This window comes from Pectinophora gossypiella, chromosome 11 (assembly GCF_024362695.1).
Source record: "Pectinophora gossypiella chromosome 11, ilPecGoss1.1, whole genome shotgun sequence".
Taxonomy (NCBI): domain Eukaryota; kingdom Metazoa; phylum Arthropoda; class Insecta; order Lepidoptera; family Gelechiidae; genus Pectinophora; species Pectinophora gossypiella.
In genome coordinates, this window is record NC_065414.1 from 3,929,108 (window position 1) to 3,949,272 (window position 20,165).

A 20,165-nucleotide genomic window follows, 5' to 3' on the forward strand; every position below is an offset into this window, starting at 1 on the left:
TTGGTCTTTCATAATTAGTACGGCGGTAGTAAGTGTGACGGTGGATTGGTCATGTCCTTAGAAGACCTGTGAAACACCCGTCCCGAAGGGCTTTGATCTGGTGTGCGCGTGGAAAACGCAAAACGGTCGGTCCAAAGAGACCTGGCAACACTCGGTTGACCGGGAATTAAAAACTCAGACGAACGATAGCTAGTCTTAAGATCACTAAATCTTTTAAGGGGCAATGTATGCGTTTTTACAATAAGATTCCCATTGACATTCAGAATTTGCCTTTCAACTGTTTTAAGACAGTACCTAGTTAAACAGAAACTTTACAAAAATATTATTATAAAGTTAGTGATTATTTAGAAGATATGAATGCATGGGATTAACTGTCTGAGAACTGATATTAGACAGCTAAATTACTCAATTGTATAACAATATTTTATGTTTATTTATTTTATTAAAGAACGTCTAGGGCCCTGTGCCGAGGTTTATCTTGCAGCTTCTTTTCCCCGGCTATACAGGTTGTGAGAAGCTGCAGAAGTTTTAGGCGGATGAGACTTTCGTTATGTAAAAACTGACGATTCAAAGTGTGGCTATGTTACTTACTGAATAAAGATATTTTTGAATTTGAATTTGTCGGTCTTTTATAGGATACACTTCGATGAGGGTGCGCGGGAAGTTCACGAGTTGATTTCACCCACTCCATTTCATCTACGGACAACAAGGCATCGGCAGGCATTTCATCCTTATGTTGCGGATATACCAGCAATACGCACGAAACGTTTTGCCTCTTCCTTTTTGAAGCGAACAGCGAAGGATAGGAACTGTCTGCCGTCGTCTGTTTTTCCAACTCGTTATAATCTGGGAGTCTAGATTAAGTAAAATTGAAGGGAAGAGAGGAAGGGGTAGACCTAGGATAACATTTATGAAACAAATAAAAGAGAAGGTGCAGGTCGTGTCGTATCGGGAGGTGAAGGTTTTGGCGGGAAGAAGAGAGGAATGGCGATTACTCCATCGACAAGAGCGCAGCTCTTGAATAGAGAGAGAGAGAGAGAGAGAGATTAAGTAAGGACCGGGAATTAAAAATTGTGGAATAGGGCATGAAGAAAACGATTATTATTTCTAACTAACTTTGTTTATTTTAAAACGTTTTATAGTCTTCTACATTTTCCTCTTTAAAAACAACCGTCCTCCATTTCCCTGTCATTCTGCAATCCTCTCCTCTCTCTCGCTCACTCGTCGCTCTCTCTTTCACACACCTTTGCGTTACGTTTCATTCAGCCGTCCATTCCTTCACTCGGCCATCCTGCTCTCAGTCTTTCCTTTTTTTAGTCGTCATTTGCTAGGTAAGCGTGGTTCACAATAGACCACATCGTCACTTACCATCAGGTGAGATTGTGGTCAAACGAGAGGCTATATTAATAAAAAAAAACCTATCACGCTACTGGAGTATACTACATAGGTATATAAAATATAGTACATACTAATGTGAGATTGAGGTCAAACGCGAGCCTATAATACTAAAAAAAAAACAGTTGATTGAGGGAAGGCCTACACCCGGCTTTACGTAAAAGTATGTGTTTATTTTACTCACAGACATTTAAAAAAAAACTTATTCAGACATAGCGAGGCATGTGCCCTGCATGGCGCGTAACGCATGTCTCGCATTGAGGCGTTCCTAGTAAAAAAAAAAATCAACGCGTGCTGAAGTCGATGGGCACATGCTCGGTCCGATCCATCGTGTGTGAAACTTATGCCTTATGCATTTGCAACGCACGTGGGAGCAAGACAGGGTATGCGGCTCAGTGTTTAAAGTACCAAATAGAGCCAGGCGACGCATGGCACATGCCACGTCGCCGCAACATGCATGCTCAACTACGCCCACAATATGCACGCTCGATTATGAAGGTACGCTCATTTCGAGGCGTGGGTTGCACGCGGTGCGAGGCGCATGCCTCGCAGTCTTTGTATTCGCCTTTAAGGGTTGTCTACTCACTAAAAATGCTGCGAAATCGGTATGTCCCGGAAATTGACACAAACTGTCAAAAAACGGAAAATAGCGTATTTGGGGCATATTATTAGGAATGACAGATACCAGCTGCTTCAATTAATTATGATGGGCAAAATTGGAGAGAGAAGACGTCGAGGGAGGAGGAAGAAGTCGTGGCTGCGGAACATCCGCGAATGGACCGGCGTTACAACCGTAGAACAGCTGTTTCATCTTGCTTCTGACAGAGAAGAGTTCTCAAAGCTGACGGCCAACGTCCAGTAATGGACAGGCACTGTAAGAAGAAGAAGTCTCACTAAAAGCAAAACTTGGAGATTGTAATACCGATAATACGATGTGAGGATGCGTTGTTAATCTGTATATAAAGTACATAGTTATCAACATCATAATCTAGGATAAGCGTGTATATATATATATCAGACCATTACATGTATTAAAAGGTTTTGTATATACGTATGTGAAAATTGAACTGATTTGCCAATAGCGTGTGATTTGCGGTTTAATCTGTTTTGCTTTGAAACAGAATTATGTGCGATCACTTACAATATGGTTGATTAATTAGTTGATAACTATGTTGTTATTGTTGCCAAAATTACTTATTTTAATTATAGCTTTTTTACATGAAAGCATTCTATAGTCCTATACCCGTTCAGCTAACATACTTTTATCTATATGAAGAGAATATACAAAACAAATTCACTAGGTATTTATATTTAGTACAATATGGTGTGTATCCTTTCTACCCACTTATGTACCCATTTATTATTATGTACTAGGAATGGTTGGGTACTACCAGTTACAGGTAAGACGGGATGTGACTTTGTTAAAATATATTTTTAAAGTATTTAGAGGACAATTTACCAATCCGGAAATTTTGTCGTCACTATGTCTGTATGTACCGGACAATTATTGCAACGTGCGACGGCAACCGCAAATGTTTAAAGTCCCGCTGTCGAGAACCAATCTTGGTTGGTACTCGCCGGTTACTCGCGCGATGCGGATGCTTAACGCCCTGGCCCAGGACAACCCCGACGTTGACCTGTACAGCTGTTCGGTGGCCAAATTCACAGATGTGGCATTTCGTTTGTTTCAGTCGAATTGGTTTTTACTGTAATGGCTGAATGTAAAACTGTAAAAATAAATACATAAATAAATAAAAAATATTATGTCCCCTCTAACATGATGACCTGTCTATACGTCACAGTAAGATGATCATAATTCTAGGAATATGATCATACTTATAAGAGTCACTGTGATCCTGTGGCACACCGGATTGCTTCACAAACGGGGAGCGCCAGTTCGAATCCCGGTATCAGATTTGCACCAATGAGTTATTAATTATCTTAAGCGCAGTTTTCACTAATATAATTGGCTCTATCATTATAGACGGCGATACGACTCGCCACCTATCCCGTTAGTTTTATATAAAGTTCGGGGAGGTGTGGGTACTCAGGTCATACTCAGAAGTCATCCATTGCTGGATGTACTTCTGAGTATCTCAATTAAGATATAGTCTTACGCTTATGTTTTGTATTGAATTACGTAGGTACTTTTTCCACAATATATTTTACTCTGAAACTTAAACACGTAACCAATTAGTCCTGTAAAGAATATTAGAGCACTTCCCCTTTCTCTGACGTATATTAATAGGAACATATCCCTTAAGGCCCAAGAGGACTTCCTAACTATGATCGAAGATAATCCCTAAACTTGTATATTACGAAGTTGTTCGTTCCAGAACTTTCCAGAAAGAAGTATCGATAAAGCTCTCGTGTACTGCTACTGTTACTTAAACGAAATACACACCAAAACCGACGCGCCGACATGGCCCGTCGCCTTTTTTTTTGACGTGGGAGCGCTGAGGGCTCTCACCCGGTGAAGCCCACAGCCCACCGACATAGCCCGCCGACATTGCCCGCCGACTTAGCACGCCGATATAGCCCGCTGACTTAGCTCGCCGACTTAGCCCGCCGACATAGCCCGCTGATATAGCCCGCCGACACAACCTTTTCAATTTTTGGATTTGAAATAAGTGAAGCCGCTAGTCCACCGACAATTATCGGCATAATTATGACGGCGGGCCGGCGGGGCGGTGTGTATTGAACTTTATAGTTACACGCCTACTTGGTATATTTCTCCTTAGAAATACTTTTTTAATAAAAATGAGAAAGTAGAGAAGTCAGTATATTTATAGCTGTAATGTCTTATTCACACACGCCGTCATACTTTTGCACGTGATAAAGTATGGCAGAACATGTCTGTCATGTGACATTTGTTTGCTGCGCCGAGAACATTGTGTCGAGGGTTTACTCGGCATGTGTGAACAAGGCATAACGGGTAAATGTTGCGTTTATGTAGGCAGTAAGAAGAAAGCACGTTAAATCATTGGTACTGGTTATTTGATGTTACTACGTAGTCGTTACATGAGCCATCCCAAAGACCGCCTTTCACGAGTAACAGAAAGCTCAGGTGACGCGTGGGTACTCAGTTCATCTTACGATGGATGTACCTCTGACTCGCCCAATTGAGAATATAAATTCAAATTCAAAAATATCTTTATTCAGTAGATAACATAGTTACACTTTGTACAGTATTTTTTACAGAACGAACGTCTAAATCCGTCTAAAACTACTGCAGCTTCTCACAACCTGAATAGTCGGGGAAAAGAAGCTGCAAGAAAAATGTCGGCACAGGGCCTTAGACGTTCTTAAAAAAAAATGTTAACTTATGCTATATAGAAAGAATATTCAAGAATGAAGGAAGATTTTCTACGAACTATTAGTTTAAGTCAAAATAACGTGTATTAACTTACATTATAGTACACAAGTCATTAAATGACGGGGTCCATAGGTCCACCAAGACCACTAACAATTACTTTTTTATTAATGTGAAAAATCCATATGCCATCCAGTTACTTTACGCACCGAATTCTTCTGATGACGTCATCAGAAATTTTCAAATTAACAAACCATAAATCGACCTTATCTATTCTGGAATCATTATAATTGCATATGTACTTAAATAAAATAAACAAAATTGAAAATTCTGCCAGCGCGTAGAGAACCTTGGTCTACTTTCAGCTTTACATAAAAATGGTAAAGTCACAGGAAAAATACTTATTTCTGTCTTTCAATAAGCGAAATATCAGCTTTGCGTTACCTTTGTTGAGTAGAATTTTCCTTAAACAACATTTGTTGTACAACATTATCAATCATCACAGGAAAACAAAGAACGGGGAAAAAGCAAAGAAAATGTCCGGCGTTCTTTAAATCATTTCAATCTATTTTAATCCCTTATTATATTATACTAAGATCCGTTTTCACAGCTGCCGTAAACCTAGGCTTAGGTGAACAATGTTTTGTTCCGTTACGAGGCGTGATGTGCCAAACAAAAGCAAAATAAATGATGGCGTCAACTTTTCGTTACCCTAGGGGTTCACATAACCATCTATCAATTAAGTGCCTCTCAGACGTTTGCTCTCCCTCTTTGGCTAAATTTTATTGATATCTATAGATAGGTCCAATAACAGATTGTGTCAAAGTGCGTAAAGCATAACGCTGCCTTTTATTAAAAACCACATAAGTGCCCATTCGTATGTAATTTTTGTTTACAAAACCTCGCAATACTACGGGAGTGTCAAAAAAAAGTTGACCAAATTTTTACCCAAATTGAAATTGATTGAACGAAATTGAGGATTTGTTGAAGAAAATCGATTTTTCTTACGCATACGTTGTTTTCACTACGACGATAAACATCGTGGCTGACTTTGCAAACTGACGTTTTTGCAATTGTTTGCTTTGCAAAAGATGCAAATCAGATTCGCTAAAAACTTCAGATACGTTTGTTAGTGACGTAAGCGACGACATGTAGAGAAAATGTTGTCTGCGGAAGTAACTGGTCATTAACGTTCTTAGGGTGGTTGACTTCTTTCATGAATCTACTCACGTGAACGTGCTGAATATTAATCTGAAATTCACCTTCAATATCTTGTTTAACGCCGGAGATATTCGTAGTAAAAGACAGTGGTGGGGGAATGCTCCGTCCCGTTCTAGCAAAACGATATAGAATTGAGCCTTTGGCGGCTCTATAATAACATTGACACCAGGGTTGATGAGGTTGGTAATTCACCTCACAACCCACATGATAGAAGAAGAACATAGCCCCTCAATCAACCGGAGGGTATATGGAGCATACTCCACCACGCTGTCCTACTGCGGGCTGGCGGAAGTGTATAATCAGATAGCACGGGACTCTAACTATTGAAATTTAAAATACTTTTCTAGTCATCATCATCATCATCAGATGAGCTCGAGATGAAAACATATTTTTTTGTGGTCACCCATCCAATGACCGGCCTTTGCGAAAGTTGCTTTACTTCAACAATCGCAGACCGAGCGCGTTAACCGCTGCGCCACCGAGCTCCTCCCTTGTATCCACTATAAAATGTTGAGATTTAAATTTCAAACATAATAAGTAGAAGATGGAACAAAGCATTTCCCTCTTGCCGGTTCATTCTTTACAAAATGCCTTTTGAGTTTCAACACCCTGCTTCGGTTAAACCAGCAAACTACTTAAGTTTCACCCCCATGATATCTGGGTCGGCCAACCTTTAGAGTAGAAAATTGTAGTACGTAATAGCTCTTTCATTTCCGTCTACCGCCTATTTGGAGAAAATGTGAAAATAATGCAAAACAGGGGAAAAATTGCTCCCACCCGTTGAAGCTATTCATTCGAATTTTCGCATCGATGATACAATCAAATAGACGCCTAAAATTTGATTTTTTGATTGATTCTGTCAACTATCTGAGGTAAGGGGGAGTGAGGGAAGCGCGCTGATTGGCTCACACGACACCATAGGTACGTCGAAAGGTCACGGAAGCACTCGCCATTGGTCGTTCGTTGTCGAGCGACATTTTATATCTGACCTATTTGTCAGATGTGTCCACAGAACTATATCAATTCAATTGAGTTCGCCCAATATGTGTATCTAATGCAAACCAATATATGAGAATTAATATAAAATATTACAATGTGTATAAAATTAGATTACATTGGTATAACAAAGATTACTTATATAAAATCATACTTAGATTAGTAAACATTTATTTTTATAGAAAAGTGCGGGTCCGATTTGCGCACCGAGTGTCCCATAGCGACATAGTGACTTTGCGGTTGAAAAACTATTGTCATCGAAAACAGGGGGAAAAATAGTTCTATTAATAGGAGTCTAGACGAAAATCTTGGATTTATTTTCCTCATTGAACTGTTGTTTCGTTCCGCGGAGAACAGATGTCGTTGTATGTATTTTGATCCGTGAAGTTAGTTTGAACGATGCCGTAAAATCGAGTTACCTCGTAATTAGGTCATGTTATGTATATAGAGTTGTTATAAATTGTTCTATTGGTATCGTCTCTCCTTCTGTTGTCACGCACATTTAATTTACTTACACTTACCTGTAAAACCAAGGTAATTTTAAAACAATAAAGCTATTTAATGGAAACTATTTAACTTCAAAGACAAGATGTAATCATTAATGATGATGATGTGATGTGATGATGTGTGTGTGTGTGTGTGTGTGATGTGTTGCTCTAGAGCAATAAGGCCGCCCAAATTGTACTGTATTCATGTGTTAATGCCTGATTGTTTAAATGTAGTTCTGTGCAATAAAGTATATTTGATTTGATTTGATTTGATGTAATAATATATATTGACACACAAGGTAGACTAGTTGCTGAAAGAAAGATAATCAAAGATAATGGCTTTAATTATTATTATATACTGTAGTCTTCTATCGTGTGGGTTGTGAGGTGGATTACCAGCCTCATCAACCCTGGTGTCAGGGTTATTATTGAGCCGCCAAAGGTCCCCGACATGACTCATGACTATTTATTTACATCAGTGAGTAGTAACCGGAAACAGCAACTTTGGGACAATCAGGTGATCAGCCTGTAATATAGCCAAACTAGGGATCGAAGTAATTTTTGTGATATTTTTACACTGGGATTCGAACCCAGGACCTCCGGATCGTGAGCCTAACGCGCAACTACTGGACCACGGAGGCCGTTTCTAGCGTAATACATGTGATTAACTATTGTTTGACAATATGATATTTCATATTGTAGATAATTTACCAATAGACTGTGTAACTAACTGTGACTTCCGGATATTATCATATGTTCGGGACGAGGCATTGTATTTGTTTCTTGAATGGTATCATTATTATTTTTTTACATCTTCCTCAGGCATAACTCCGCCCGAACGACGTTCTAATCAGCATAAAGTTGTAAAGTTAAGCCGTTGAAAAGTTGTTGACCGAAATAGGAGCGTTTAACAGCCTGCCCTTTAGCTGGAACTCCCTAATCTTTCATTGTTAGGACTTTCCAGAGTTAGTTCCACGGAAGTTTTGTTTGGAAACGAGTGATTTTGTTCCGATAAAAAAAGATTTTTAACAGCCTTAATAATTGCGTTGATACGCAGCAGTTACCATTTTCCTAATGTTAGGTAGAGCAGAATTGGGTAGTTTCTTAGGTCAAAGATAAATTATGAAATTCTGATTACTAAATAAAGACAGATCTAAAGGTGACAAAAACTTTTTCTTTTTTTCTATTTTACTTTTTATGACTTTTAATGAAGTGTAAATGTGAATATGTAATAATAAGTGCGACATTTTGACACTTTTTCTATGACGTCACAGGTTTCTTTTTCATACAAATTCCATAGTAATTTCATGTTTTGACTTTTAGTAAAAATTTACTGATTTGACTAGTCGGAAACTACCTTAACTTCGCATTTCTTCAGTAGTTAATGCCATATATTAGGCCAGGCGCGCACTACGAGTTTTTCGCCGCGCGGCAGATAAGAGCAGCGGCATAATGTCGCACTGTAATACTGCGCAGCTGCGGTGGCTCTGCCGTCAAGTGCGCGCAATACAATTTAAAACTGTTTGGTACAGTATTACAATGCGACATTATGTCGCTGCTTTTTTCTGCTGCGCGGCGAAAAAAGCGTATTGCGCGTCTGGCCTAATATATGGCATTAACTACTGAAGAAATGCGAAGTTAAGGTAGTTTCCGACTAGTCAAAAACAGTAAATTTTTACTAAACGTCAAAACATGAAATTACTATGGAATTTGTATGAAAAAGCAACCTGTGACGTCGTAGAAAAAGTGTCACAATGTCGAATTTCGAACCCCACCGGTGATTCGAATTCGCGATCTTTTGTTGTAAGTCACACATTCTCTCAACTGGGCTATCACACAAGCAGAAGTATGCATCATAATTAACAGCCTCCCCGGGATTCCAATTATCCTCCCTTTTGTCTCCCCCTATTGTCATATTCATTCCCTCTCGGAATATTTTCATTCATTTCATTCTGGTATTCAATTAATTTCGAGTTAGCTTTTTAGGTCGCGTTCGCCTTGTTTTGGTGGTAATGGCAACCCATGGTGAATTATGGTCTGGTTTTTTTTTAGTTGATGAATGAATGATACAGGATGGACACCGTAGACGTGGTAGACCCCAGAAACGATGGCGCGATGATCTCGACGGTTCTCGAAAAGACTGGATAGAGTTCGCACAGAACCGGGATACTCGGAAAGACATCGGGGAGGCCTTGGCCCAGCAGTGGGATCACACAGACTAATAATAATAATAGTCCTACACGAACCGGGGATTGTCTTTGGGTGCACTCCCATAGTGCATACAGGGATAATCGCCGGTTGGTGTCACACCACATTTAGATTAAACTGTCTTAAGGGGTCTACGTGTTGGCTTCGGCCCCACTCACGCCTTCCAAAAGTCCGGGACTCCGTAGGCCCGAGATATGGACACGACATACAAATGATAATAATATGATTGAGAGGATAATTATTTGTTGATTATTATAAAATAAATTAATGAATCATATAATTTATTGAAAATTCATATATAATAAGAAAAGCCAACCCAATACGGGTTAGATCACATGTAATGTGCATCATCATCATCACTAATTTAAGATCCACGCTCTTTCCATGCTACTTTTTTAGGGAAAATAGGGTAGTGGTGTTCCACTTGCCTTCCGCCCCATAGTACTCTATATGACGCGTGTGGGAAGGCGCCCAGAGAAATCTATCACAAAGCCGTACCAAGACTCCTGTCTTCCGCCAGTATAGTACTGACAGTTACTGCTGCCCTAGTTCAGGTTCCGGGTTACAGTCCCTGTGACTTACCCGTTCCATTACATTGTCGTATCGATGGCTCCCATCTCCACCTCTGTAACTAAACCGTTGAGGACTTCACCCGTGTCCCTGGGCAAGGGTTCTACGTTATACCCCGTAGGTATGGGTCCCTATCCGATCTCACTTCGGACTACTGAAGTAAGAGGCGCCCACCCTCGCGAAAAGGACGCACCGAACAGGAATTGCCCCAGTGGAGGACAGAGAAGATAACTCTGTCCCCTCTGGGGCCGGGTTAATGGTCTTGTATGAAACCAAAACCAAAGGTTATGTGTATATTTCAATATACATATTTAGCAGTAGGTATATAAGTCCTTTCTTCGCTCCCTTTGTAATATAAGACTCAACAAGGTCCAATGAACATCCATCGAATCGGGTCGATAGGCTTTTATTAATTGTACCTCTTCATACCTCTTTCCAGACATATTGTATCTTGCCCTTTTCATTTATTATGCCTCCGCGGTTCACTGGTTGAGCGTTGGGCTTATGATCCCGAGGTTCTGGGTTCGTATCACGGTGGGGATGTACCACAAAAATCACTTTGTGATTTATTATCCCTAGTTTAATTACAACGTTGTAGGCTAATCACCCGACTGTCCGAAAGTAAGATGATCCGTGGTTCGGAGGACGCGTTAAACAGTCGGCACCTGCTCCTAAATAAGAATATAAAAAATATATAATATATATTATATAATTATATTAACTTATTTTATATATCGAATCGAATCCAGCACAGTGATTTTCGAATTTGTTTTCGAAATCATGTTTGGATCATATATGATTATCACGTGATCAGCGGTGAAGGAATACATCGTGAGGAAACCCACATTCCCGAGAAATGCATTTTCGATGTATATGACCTAACCTGTATTGGGCTGGTTTTCCCTTTGCGGGTTGGCAGGTTAGACGGGCAGTCGCTTCTGTAAAAAACCGGACCTGTCAAATCTTCAGGTTAGGTAAGCGGACCCTGTGAAAAACCCGGATAATGCTAGGGGGATGATGATACTTCCGAAATACAACTAATAATGAATACCCATACTTAATAGGGTCAATAACCAAAATTTATATCTACTAGAAAGTGCCTTTATAAATCCACAAAGGATGTTATAAAGAATTTCTTTTGACAAGTACAATACTGAAAGAATACTCGGAACGATCATAATAGAAACAGTATGAAATAAAATATTAAAGGTTGAAAACAACGTCTAAGTAATTTATTTGTTGACTGAAGGAATTCAAGATAACAAATAATGTTAAGAATATTGAATCAGGGAGAATCAATATTTGCCAATGTTTTCGAATGAGAATACGCATCGGCGTACAACTTCTAGACTCCTAATAACAGACTCTTTCGTCGTCAAAAAAAGACGAAAGATTTCTGTCAACATGTCTGACTAATTCAACAGATATGACGTCAACGTATGACCAATGGCGACCAGGTCCGGGACGTATTTAGGATCTTGAATGAACCAATCAGAATACAAGGTGTTAGTGACATCGTAACGAATACTAAGGGGGATCAAGTGGAATTTTACATCGCAAAAGTATAGAATTGAAAATATAAAAAAATACAATAATTTTGCGACAGAAAATTCCACTTGATGTCAACTGAGAATCATAGTCTGAATCAATCCTCAAAGTTTTCGTTACGATGTCACTAACACCCTGTATAGGCATGGACAACTTAGTTCATTTTGGATTCGACGGATGTACAGTCATGAGCATTATAATGTACCCACTTTAGGACTCTATCGCACTAACATATTTGACATTTAGTGAGACTTACAGTTCAATTTGTCAAAAAAAATAATGTGACATGGTACCAAAGTGTATACATATTAATGCTCGTGACCGTGCCTCTGATTAAACTCAATTGGGAATATATTTCTTATAAAATTTTTGTTCAATCTTCACTTCTCTCGCCCCTCTTTACCTCAGCTTGTTGTCAGAATTAATCGTACGCGAATTAAAAAAAGTATAAACTAATACGATGTTTTCCTACACCGCTGACTACGTGATAATCCTAGCATTATCCTGTTTTTCGCAGGGTCCGCTAACCTAACCAGAAGATATGACGGATCCGGCTTTTTACAGAAGCGACTGCCTGTCTGACCTTTCAACCCGCCAAGGGAAAACCGGTCCAATACAGGTTAGGTCACATACCTCCGAAAATACATTTCCCAGGAATGTGGGTTTCCTCATGATGTTTTTATTCAGTGGTGAGCACGTGATAATCATTTATGATCCAACCATGCATTCGAAAAGTAATTCAACAATCATCGGTTTAGGCCTGTGCTGGATTCGAATCTGTGACCTCAAAGTGAGAGGCAAACATTCTACCAACTGGGCTACCACGGCTCCAGCAAGTTTACAGAGATACCACATTGAAACAGTTCATGTAAAAAAGAATACATAACATACATACTTATGAAATTTTGCACACTTTTTTAGAAGCCCACGGAGACTAACATACGATACGGGTCGAAATTGATAACTTTCTTCGTTTATGAAGTCGGTTAAAATAGCAATATTGCTTTCGTAGGTGAATTGCTTCAATGCGGCCATTTTGTCCCCCCAGATATCAAAGCAAGTAGGTAGTTATACACGAAAGAACATCCCGGACACTTCCTACCAACAACCTCGTTTTACACAGTCACCACACATTGACGTTATCATACACGCGCACCTGTATGTGTGACGTCTGGCGCCGTACGATTTAAGTCTAAACTATGTTCGATCGAGGGGGGTGAGGTAAACCTACCTCAGACGCTGGTGGGGAGCGGAGTGTTGGCGTTCTATACACGCAGTATTATTCCTTCTCATGACGCGATCGAATATCGCATTGATGTGCGATTATATTCTATTTTTATATCGCGCTTTATCTACGGCACCTACCTATACATCAATGGGTCTACACGTATAAACCCTACATTACTATTCACGAGAATATCCCAACACCCAAGAAAGAATGATCAGGGTGTGAGAACGTCCGTTCCTGCCCCAGTGTTGCCCTACATAAATATTTGATGTCGTTTCATTATTTTACTGCGTCCCGTGACCTTCATAGCGCAGTGTGGTCGTAAAGAGGACCCTGGCAACACCGAAGTATTTCCGTTTCCGTTCTGAAGTTAAATGTGTTTATTTATCCTGTTATTTTGTTTTCGTGCGATGTTTGGGATAGTTCACGATTGGCTAGTTGGGAAAATTGTTTGATATCTTATATCGGGTTTCGGTAATTTGTTTTATAAAAGGCTCTGGATACCTGGAATACGGTTCGATTTTATATATAGATTTAAGTAATCTAAAGTGAGTTCGTAGTCGTTACATGTGTTAGGTTAGGGGTCTCTGGCAGCTCAATAATATAACCCTCATTCTAGGCTTGCTAAGGTTGGTCATTTACCTCACAGCCCACACGATAGATGAAAACCAAAATTTACAAATCGTCTGAAGACCTGAAGATTCTAATGGTATCAATGTATTAAATAAATGTCTCTACTTTGGACGAATCATCCAAGACCTCTACAGTGTTATGACAAAACGAAGACCAAAGAGAAACTGTTTAAAAATGAAAGAAGGTTCACGAAAAAGTCCCGCGGCGGCGCTAGTATCGCAGATTCTGCATAGAATTATTATAACTTGTCAATTAGTTTCATTTAAATCCGACGACTTCTTTCATTCTTTCTTTATTTAAGCCTAGTTTATATTTAGTTTTCTGTCGGTAATAAACCGTCTACAGTTTGAGCTCCCGGTATGCCTCGTTTTTAATGGTCCTATCTTTTGTTACAGATTGGAAGTCTGAAGAACTTTTACCTACTATCACACTCACATGTTAGCAAAAGATCGCCCAACGCGAGCTTAGACCACGTCAATAGACTAAAAAATGATCCACAGGTAAGTTATAATTATCTATTTTTCTATTGTATATGATAATGTTGCCTTATAGGGAACAACCACGCAAACGTCTTTTTGAAAAATGACATCCAAATGTGATTTTTATCGCAATAGATAAGCTAGTTTTATTCAGGTAAAAAGGTGAGGAGCTCGGTGGCGCAGCGGTAAACGCGCTCGGTCTGCGATTGTTGAAGTTAAGCAACTTTCGCAAAGGCCAGTCATAGGATGGGAGACCACAAGTTTTCATCTCGAGCTCCTCCGTGCTTCGGAAGGCACGTTAAGCCGTTGGTCCTGGCTGCATTAGCAGTCGTTAATAACCATCAATCCGCACTGGGCCCGCGTGATGGTTTAAGGCCCGATCTCCCTATCCATCCATAGGGAAGGCCCGTGCCCCAGCAGTGGGGACGTTAATGGGCTGATGATGATGATTCAGGTAAACAATTGTAGTCTCAATTTCTATCCGGAATGAAATTTATTAAAAGAAAGAACGTTTCGTTGACGAAAAACATAGTATGATTTTTTATAAAGGCGCTTACCTGGTTTTCACACTACGACGACGACGCCAATTAAGTACTGCATACATTTTATACATTTACACGGAAAATTGCACTTGATATCAACTCAGAATTATGGTCGGAATCATCGCCCTCAGTATTCGTTACGATGTCACTAACACCATATACATTTTCTATTTATTAAATGTTCATGTTATATGATGGGCTGGCAGAGGAAGACCTCGAAGGACATTGACCAAATTTTAGATGTCCTTAGAAAAGGTTCAGTACGATCTACTCTGAACCGGCGTGCGTGTATTAAACGATTGATGAATATGGAGGAAGCAAGAGAAGTGTGTCAGGATCGAAGTAAACGGAATTCCAAAGTCTCTTCTTATCTCGGTGAGAAATAGGCGTGAGTTTATGTATGTGTGTATGTTATATGATCCCAAAATCAAACCCCAATCTACCTTCAACAAAACTTAAGTTGCTACGGTCTCTTCGACTAAACTTTCGATACCTACTGATATTCGAAACTATTGATATTTAACACGGCAAGCAACTCACGGCATTCAAGAGGAAAACTAATATATCTCAATAACTATTCAAATACTGCGCAGTGAAGAAGTCGCTCTAAGTTTGTTACCAGCCAATGTTTATCTTTTAATTAGTTTGAATCGGATTTCAACTCACAGTTGGAATTGGTACTTGTCTATCAAAACTTGTTTATCTTGAAAGTCCCTTGACCCTTCGAAATCAGGAATAATTATATGTTTAATTTGAAATATAAATAACCTGTATACGTCCCAATTCTAGGCACAGGCCTCCTCTCAATGAACCGGAGGGGATATGAGAACCTATACTTCACCACGCAGATCCTCTGTGAGTTGGTAGAGGGACCAAAAGTCTTATAGTGCCCTCTGCAGCACGGAATCATCTTACTTTTTCGCACAATCAGGTGATTCAAGTCTGCAATGTCCTTACCAAACAAACGACAGTCTCACAAAGTGATTTCGACAATGTCCCCATCGGGAATCGAACCCGGGCCCCCAGATGATCCGGACGCTCTAACCACTAGACCACAGAAGGCTGTAGGATTACCTAAATATAATATATTTATTTCTTTAATCAGTTTTGTATATACTAAATAAATAATTATGATAGATAGATAGATAGATAAAATCTTTATTTAGATTTAAGTCGTTACATAAACTTCTTAATATTAAAATTTGAACACATACGAAATGGTAGACTTAAAACTAAAAAGGGGATGAAACATACAGTGGCAAGTTACCCCTCATACTAAGTGATAGATACTTCTCCGTGCTGGAGGGGATCACTTAATGGTTTTCACAATATACTTACCTGGTGTGACAAGAAATGTTTTCACACTTAGTAGAGAAGTGATTTCAAAGAAATATACCTATTTACATGTGTCATAGATTTTAATTCTTAAACTTATTTTTTTTCCAATACTTTTAAAAGGCGAACCGTATCGACGCAATAAGAGGATTGGACTGATTTAACATCGTTTTCTTAACGAATTATTCATCGGGGTAATCTGAAAAGTTATCTGCCCCGGTTTGCGATGTTGCTTTGAATAATTGACTCGTGTTCCGTGAACCTAATCGGAATTGTAAATTACGATTATTATTATTATTGTGTAAAATTCAATAATCGTAATTTACAATTCCGATTACTCGCATTTCCAGGCGCATACTGTGGTACTGTCCCGGCTTGCTTAATTGGGGAGCTTCGGTTCAGACCCCGGTCATTAGTTGTTACATACATACATAAACTCACGCCTATTTCCCACCGTAGTAAGCAGAGACTATGGAATTCCATTTGCTTCGATCCTAACATACTTCTCTTTCTTCCTCCACATTCAATCAATCAATCAATAATACTTTATTGCACAACGACATATACAAAGGACATAAACATACGAATAAACCACCACCTCTGCACCTCTTCTTATTCTTCCGCAGTTACTCTAATACTACCTCTGGGTTGGCTGGAAGAGATCTCTCTTAGAGATAAGTCCACCCTTGTAAACGTCCATTTCTTGTTTGTGATGTAACTAGTTGTTAAGTGCAATAAAGTATATTAAATAAATAAAAACATAAGTACAATAGGCGGCCACATTCATCAATCGTTAGTCATCATTAGTTATTAATTTATCTTAAATACAGTGTTCACTCGAAAATTATACACCGTCTATACGTATAGACGGCGTATGGCTCACCACCTCACGTTGGTCTAACAGAAACCTCGGTGAGGCGTGGGTACTTAGTTCATCTTGCGATGGATGTACGTCTGACTACCCCAATTGGGATATAGTCATGAGCGAATGGACCACCTCCGTGGTCCAGTGGTTGAGCGTTGGGGTCGCGATCCGGAGGTCCCTGGTTCGATGCCCAGTGGGGACATATCACAAAAATTACTTTGTGGTCGTTTTTCTAAGTTTTCTTTTTCCCAATCTTTAAGGATTTTGCAGTTAAACGCTGCGCAAAGGGTCATAGTGTAAAAATATAACCCAAATTGTTTACTCAAATAGTGTGGGGAACTGTTAAATTTAAGAACACTCAACAGTAGCGACATCTGTTGGCAGAAATCGATAGTTTCTATCACGTTAGTCTGTTTTTACTTCATTTCGCTATAACGTGGGACAGTATGTAATGTCATGGAAATAATACACTGCAGCAATATGATTTATAACACCAAGTCAAATGAATAGTTAAAATATTTCATAGCAATAACTATTCGTATTGCAATGAAATATTTCTAACCTCAATACCTGTCCGCTTTCATATTGAATGGACTGAAAGGTTCCATAAAACTATTTTACAATACAATAGATTATAATATGGTTCTCTTTTATTTTTGTGAGGCTCGTAATTGTGTGAAAATCCGGTGGCGCCTGCTGTTGTTGTGGTGTTTGAATGCTCAATGTATACATAATATACATTAGATATGATTGCTACTTACACGTTAAGTCAAAAAACTGTATTGCTGAAACCGCCTCCGTGGTCCAGTGGTTGAGCGTTGGGCTCACGATCCGAAGGTCTCGGGTTCGAATTCCGATGGGGACATATCACGAAAAATCACTTTGTGATCCCTAGTTTGGTTATGACATTACAGGCTGAGCACCTGATTGTCCAAAAAGTAAGATGATCCGTGCTTCGGAAGGCACGTTAAGCCGTTGGTCCCGGTTACTACTTACTGATGTAAGTAAGTAGTCGTTACACGAGCCATGTCAGGGGCCTTTGGCGGCTCAATAATGACACCAGGGTTGATGAGGTTGGTAATTCACCTCACAACCCACACGATAGAAAAAGAAGATTGCTGAATAGCGTTTTTTTTCAAAGCTCATATGTGACAAACAATATAGTGTTTAATGCTGTGGTAATTTCATACACAGTGTTTTGAGTTTATACGAAAGATACAGCTGTTTGCTATTTACCCGTTAAGTCAGAAAACTGTATTTGTGAATACAGTCATTTTTCAAAACTCTTATTTGATAAACAATAAAATGTATAATGCTATAGTAATTTCATACACATTAGTGATGTAGGGACACACAGTGTATTATTCCTAAAATCGGAGTCAGCAATTCTGTGCGGGCGCAACGGCGCCAACCAGTTGTTTCCCATACCGCGCTCCCTCCACTCGCGTCAGTAGCCTGTTAATTATAATTATTTCAATTGTTAAAGAATCTAATAAATGTGCAGTGCGTGAACGTTAATCTGACTTCTTCTTTATCTCCTATTAGTCCAAAGTAATAGAATACATAAAAACACTAAACTGGTGACCCCTAGAGTGAATTTGAACATTTTTAAATCTGCTGAATCAGGAAACAACTCGCCACGCGGCGCGGGCCTATTTGCCGCGTGGCTACAGGCTAGCGGGGGAGCGCACACGCGATTTTAGTCGCCTTAAAAGGTTAATTTGTGTTTTTTTTTAAGTGATAATAGTGACAGTGAAAGATGCCGGGTAATACACCACCACCACCACCAGTGGAACCTTTAGCAGTAATTTCGATATCTAATCGGATCGCAAACTTTTGGACTGATCAGCCACGAGCCTGGTTTGTACATGCGGAATTAACACATGTATTGGAGGAGTTTTGCAACAACAGCGCAACGGTCACTGGAAGCCGTTGGGTTATTATTCCAAGAAGTTAACCGACGCGCAACAGAAATATTCAACCTATGACAGAGAATTATTGGCTATTTACATGTGTATTAAACATTTTAGAAACATGATTGAAGGGCGTCAGGTTACAGTTTATTCTGATCACAAACCGTTGTCTTTCGCATTTTCGAAAATTAATCCGGAGAAAGAAACGCCAAGGCGTACCAGATATTTGACAGTAATAAGCGAATTTACTACCGACATACGTCACATAAATGGTAATGACAACATTGTTGCGGATGCTTTATCGCGCATAGAAACAGTATGTAGTCCAACACAGCACAGTTAGCAGAAGCTCAGAAGAACGATGAATATTTGAAACGTAATGAGTTTGGCAGTCACGTTGTTATGAAGAAAATAGTTGTACCGCATACAGGAAAAACTATATTTTGTGATACGTCAAGTCTTAGGAAGATTGAATGAGTATGGTATAACGATTAATGTGTCCAAATGTGCCTTTGGTCAACAGAAAATAGAGTTTTTAGGGCACGAAGTATCCACTGAAGGAATTAAGCCTTTAGATGACAAAGTTGCTGCGATACAAAATTTTCCAAAACCAAGAACGATCGAGGAGTTGAGACGTTTTCTAGGTATGATTAATTTTTATCGCCCACACATTCCGGGCGCAGTTAGAAGTCAGGCGTTACTTAATTCATACCTACACGGGGCAAAGAAGAAAGATAAGACCCCCATTGTGTGGACTCAGGATGCCGAGAAGGCATTCGACGAATGTAAGCGGAGCCTTAGCCAAGCCGTTAGGTTGGCCTACCCGGGTGCAGACGCTACGTTAGCATTAATGACGGACGCATCTAACACGTGTAAGGTCGATGACGAAGAGGAGCATAAAAAGCATCTACGTCAAGTCGGAATTTTCTTATGTTAAGCAAAAATTGCACAAAATAATCTAGTGTTTAAAATAATTTTAAAGTGAACAAAAAAGTTAGTATTTAAGTAGTTAAAAAAAAAAAAATTGTGTTAATTTAATAGACGGACACTGCAGCATCTGGTCGCTCTTGCTAAACAGATGAGTATTATTTCTATTATGGGTAATCCGGAAAGTAAAAATGAGGAAGTCGTTATAGCTCAAGTCGGAGCTAACGACGCCAACGCCACCGCGACTATGGAGAAGAAGGTGGAACTGCTTAGTGTTTTTCTAATTTGTATTATTGTCATCGTGGGTTTAGTGTTAATGTCCAAAGGATGCAGGCGTTGTGGTCAGCAGGCCAGGTCTGCCATAGTCAAGGACATGGTTTCGTCAATGGAAAGGGGCGCCCTAGCGGTAGCAGCGACAGCGCACCCTGTTTCGGAGCGAGTTCCCACATTTTAGTGATGGTTGTATTCAATGTACGAGTGTCCCTCTATTAATATCTATTAATA

The 20,165-nt window shown here is 39.5% G+C and overlaps 1 protein-coding gene across 1 annotated transcript in view; it reads left to right on the forward strand.

Annotated features, from left to right (window-relative positions):
- LOC126370652 (furin-like protease 2) overlaps window positions 1–20,165 on the forward strand; it is a 39,774-nt gene that overhangs the window by 3,723 nt on the left and 15,886 nt on the right. The window contains exon 2 of the mRNA XM_050015613.1: window positions 13,996–14,100. Within this exon, the coding sequence (XP_049871570.1) occupies window positions 13,996–14,100 (105 nt within the window). The remainder of the gene's footprint in view (window positions 1–13,995; window positions 14,101–20,165) is intronic.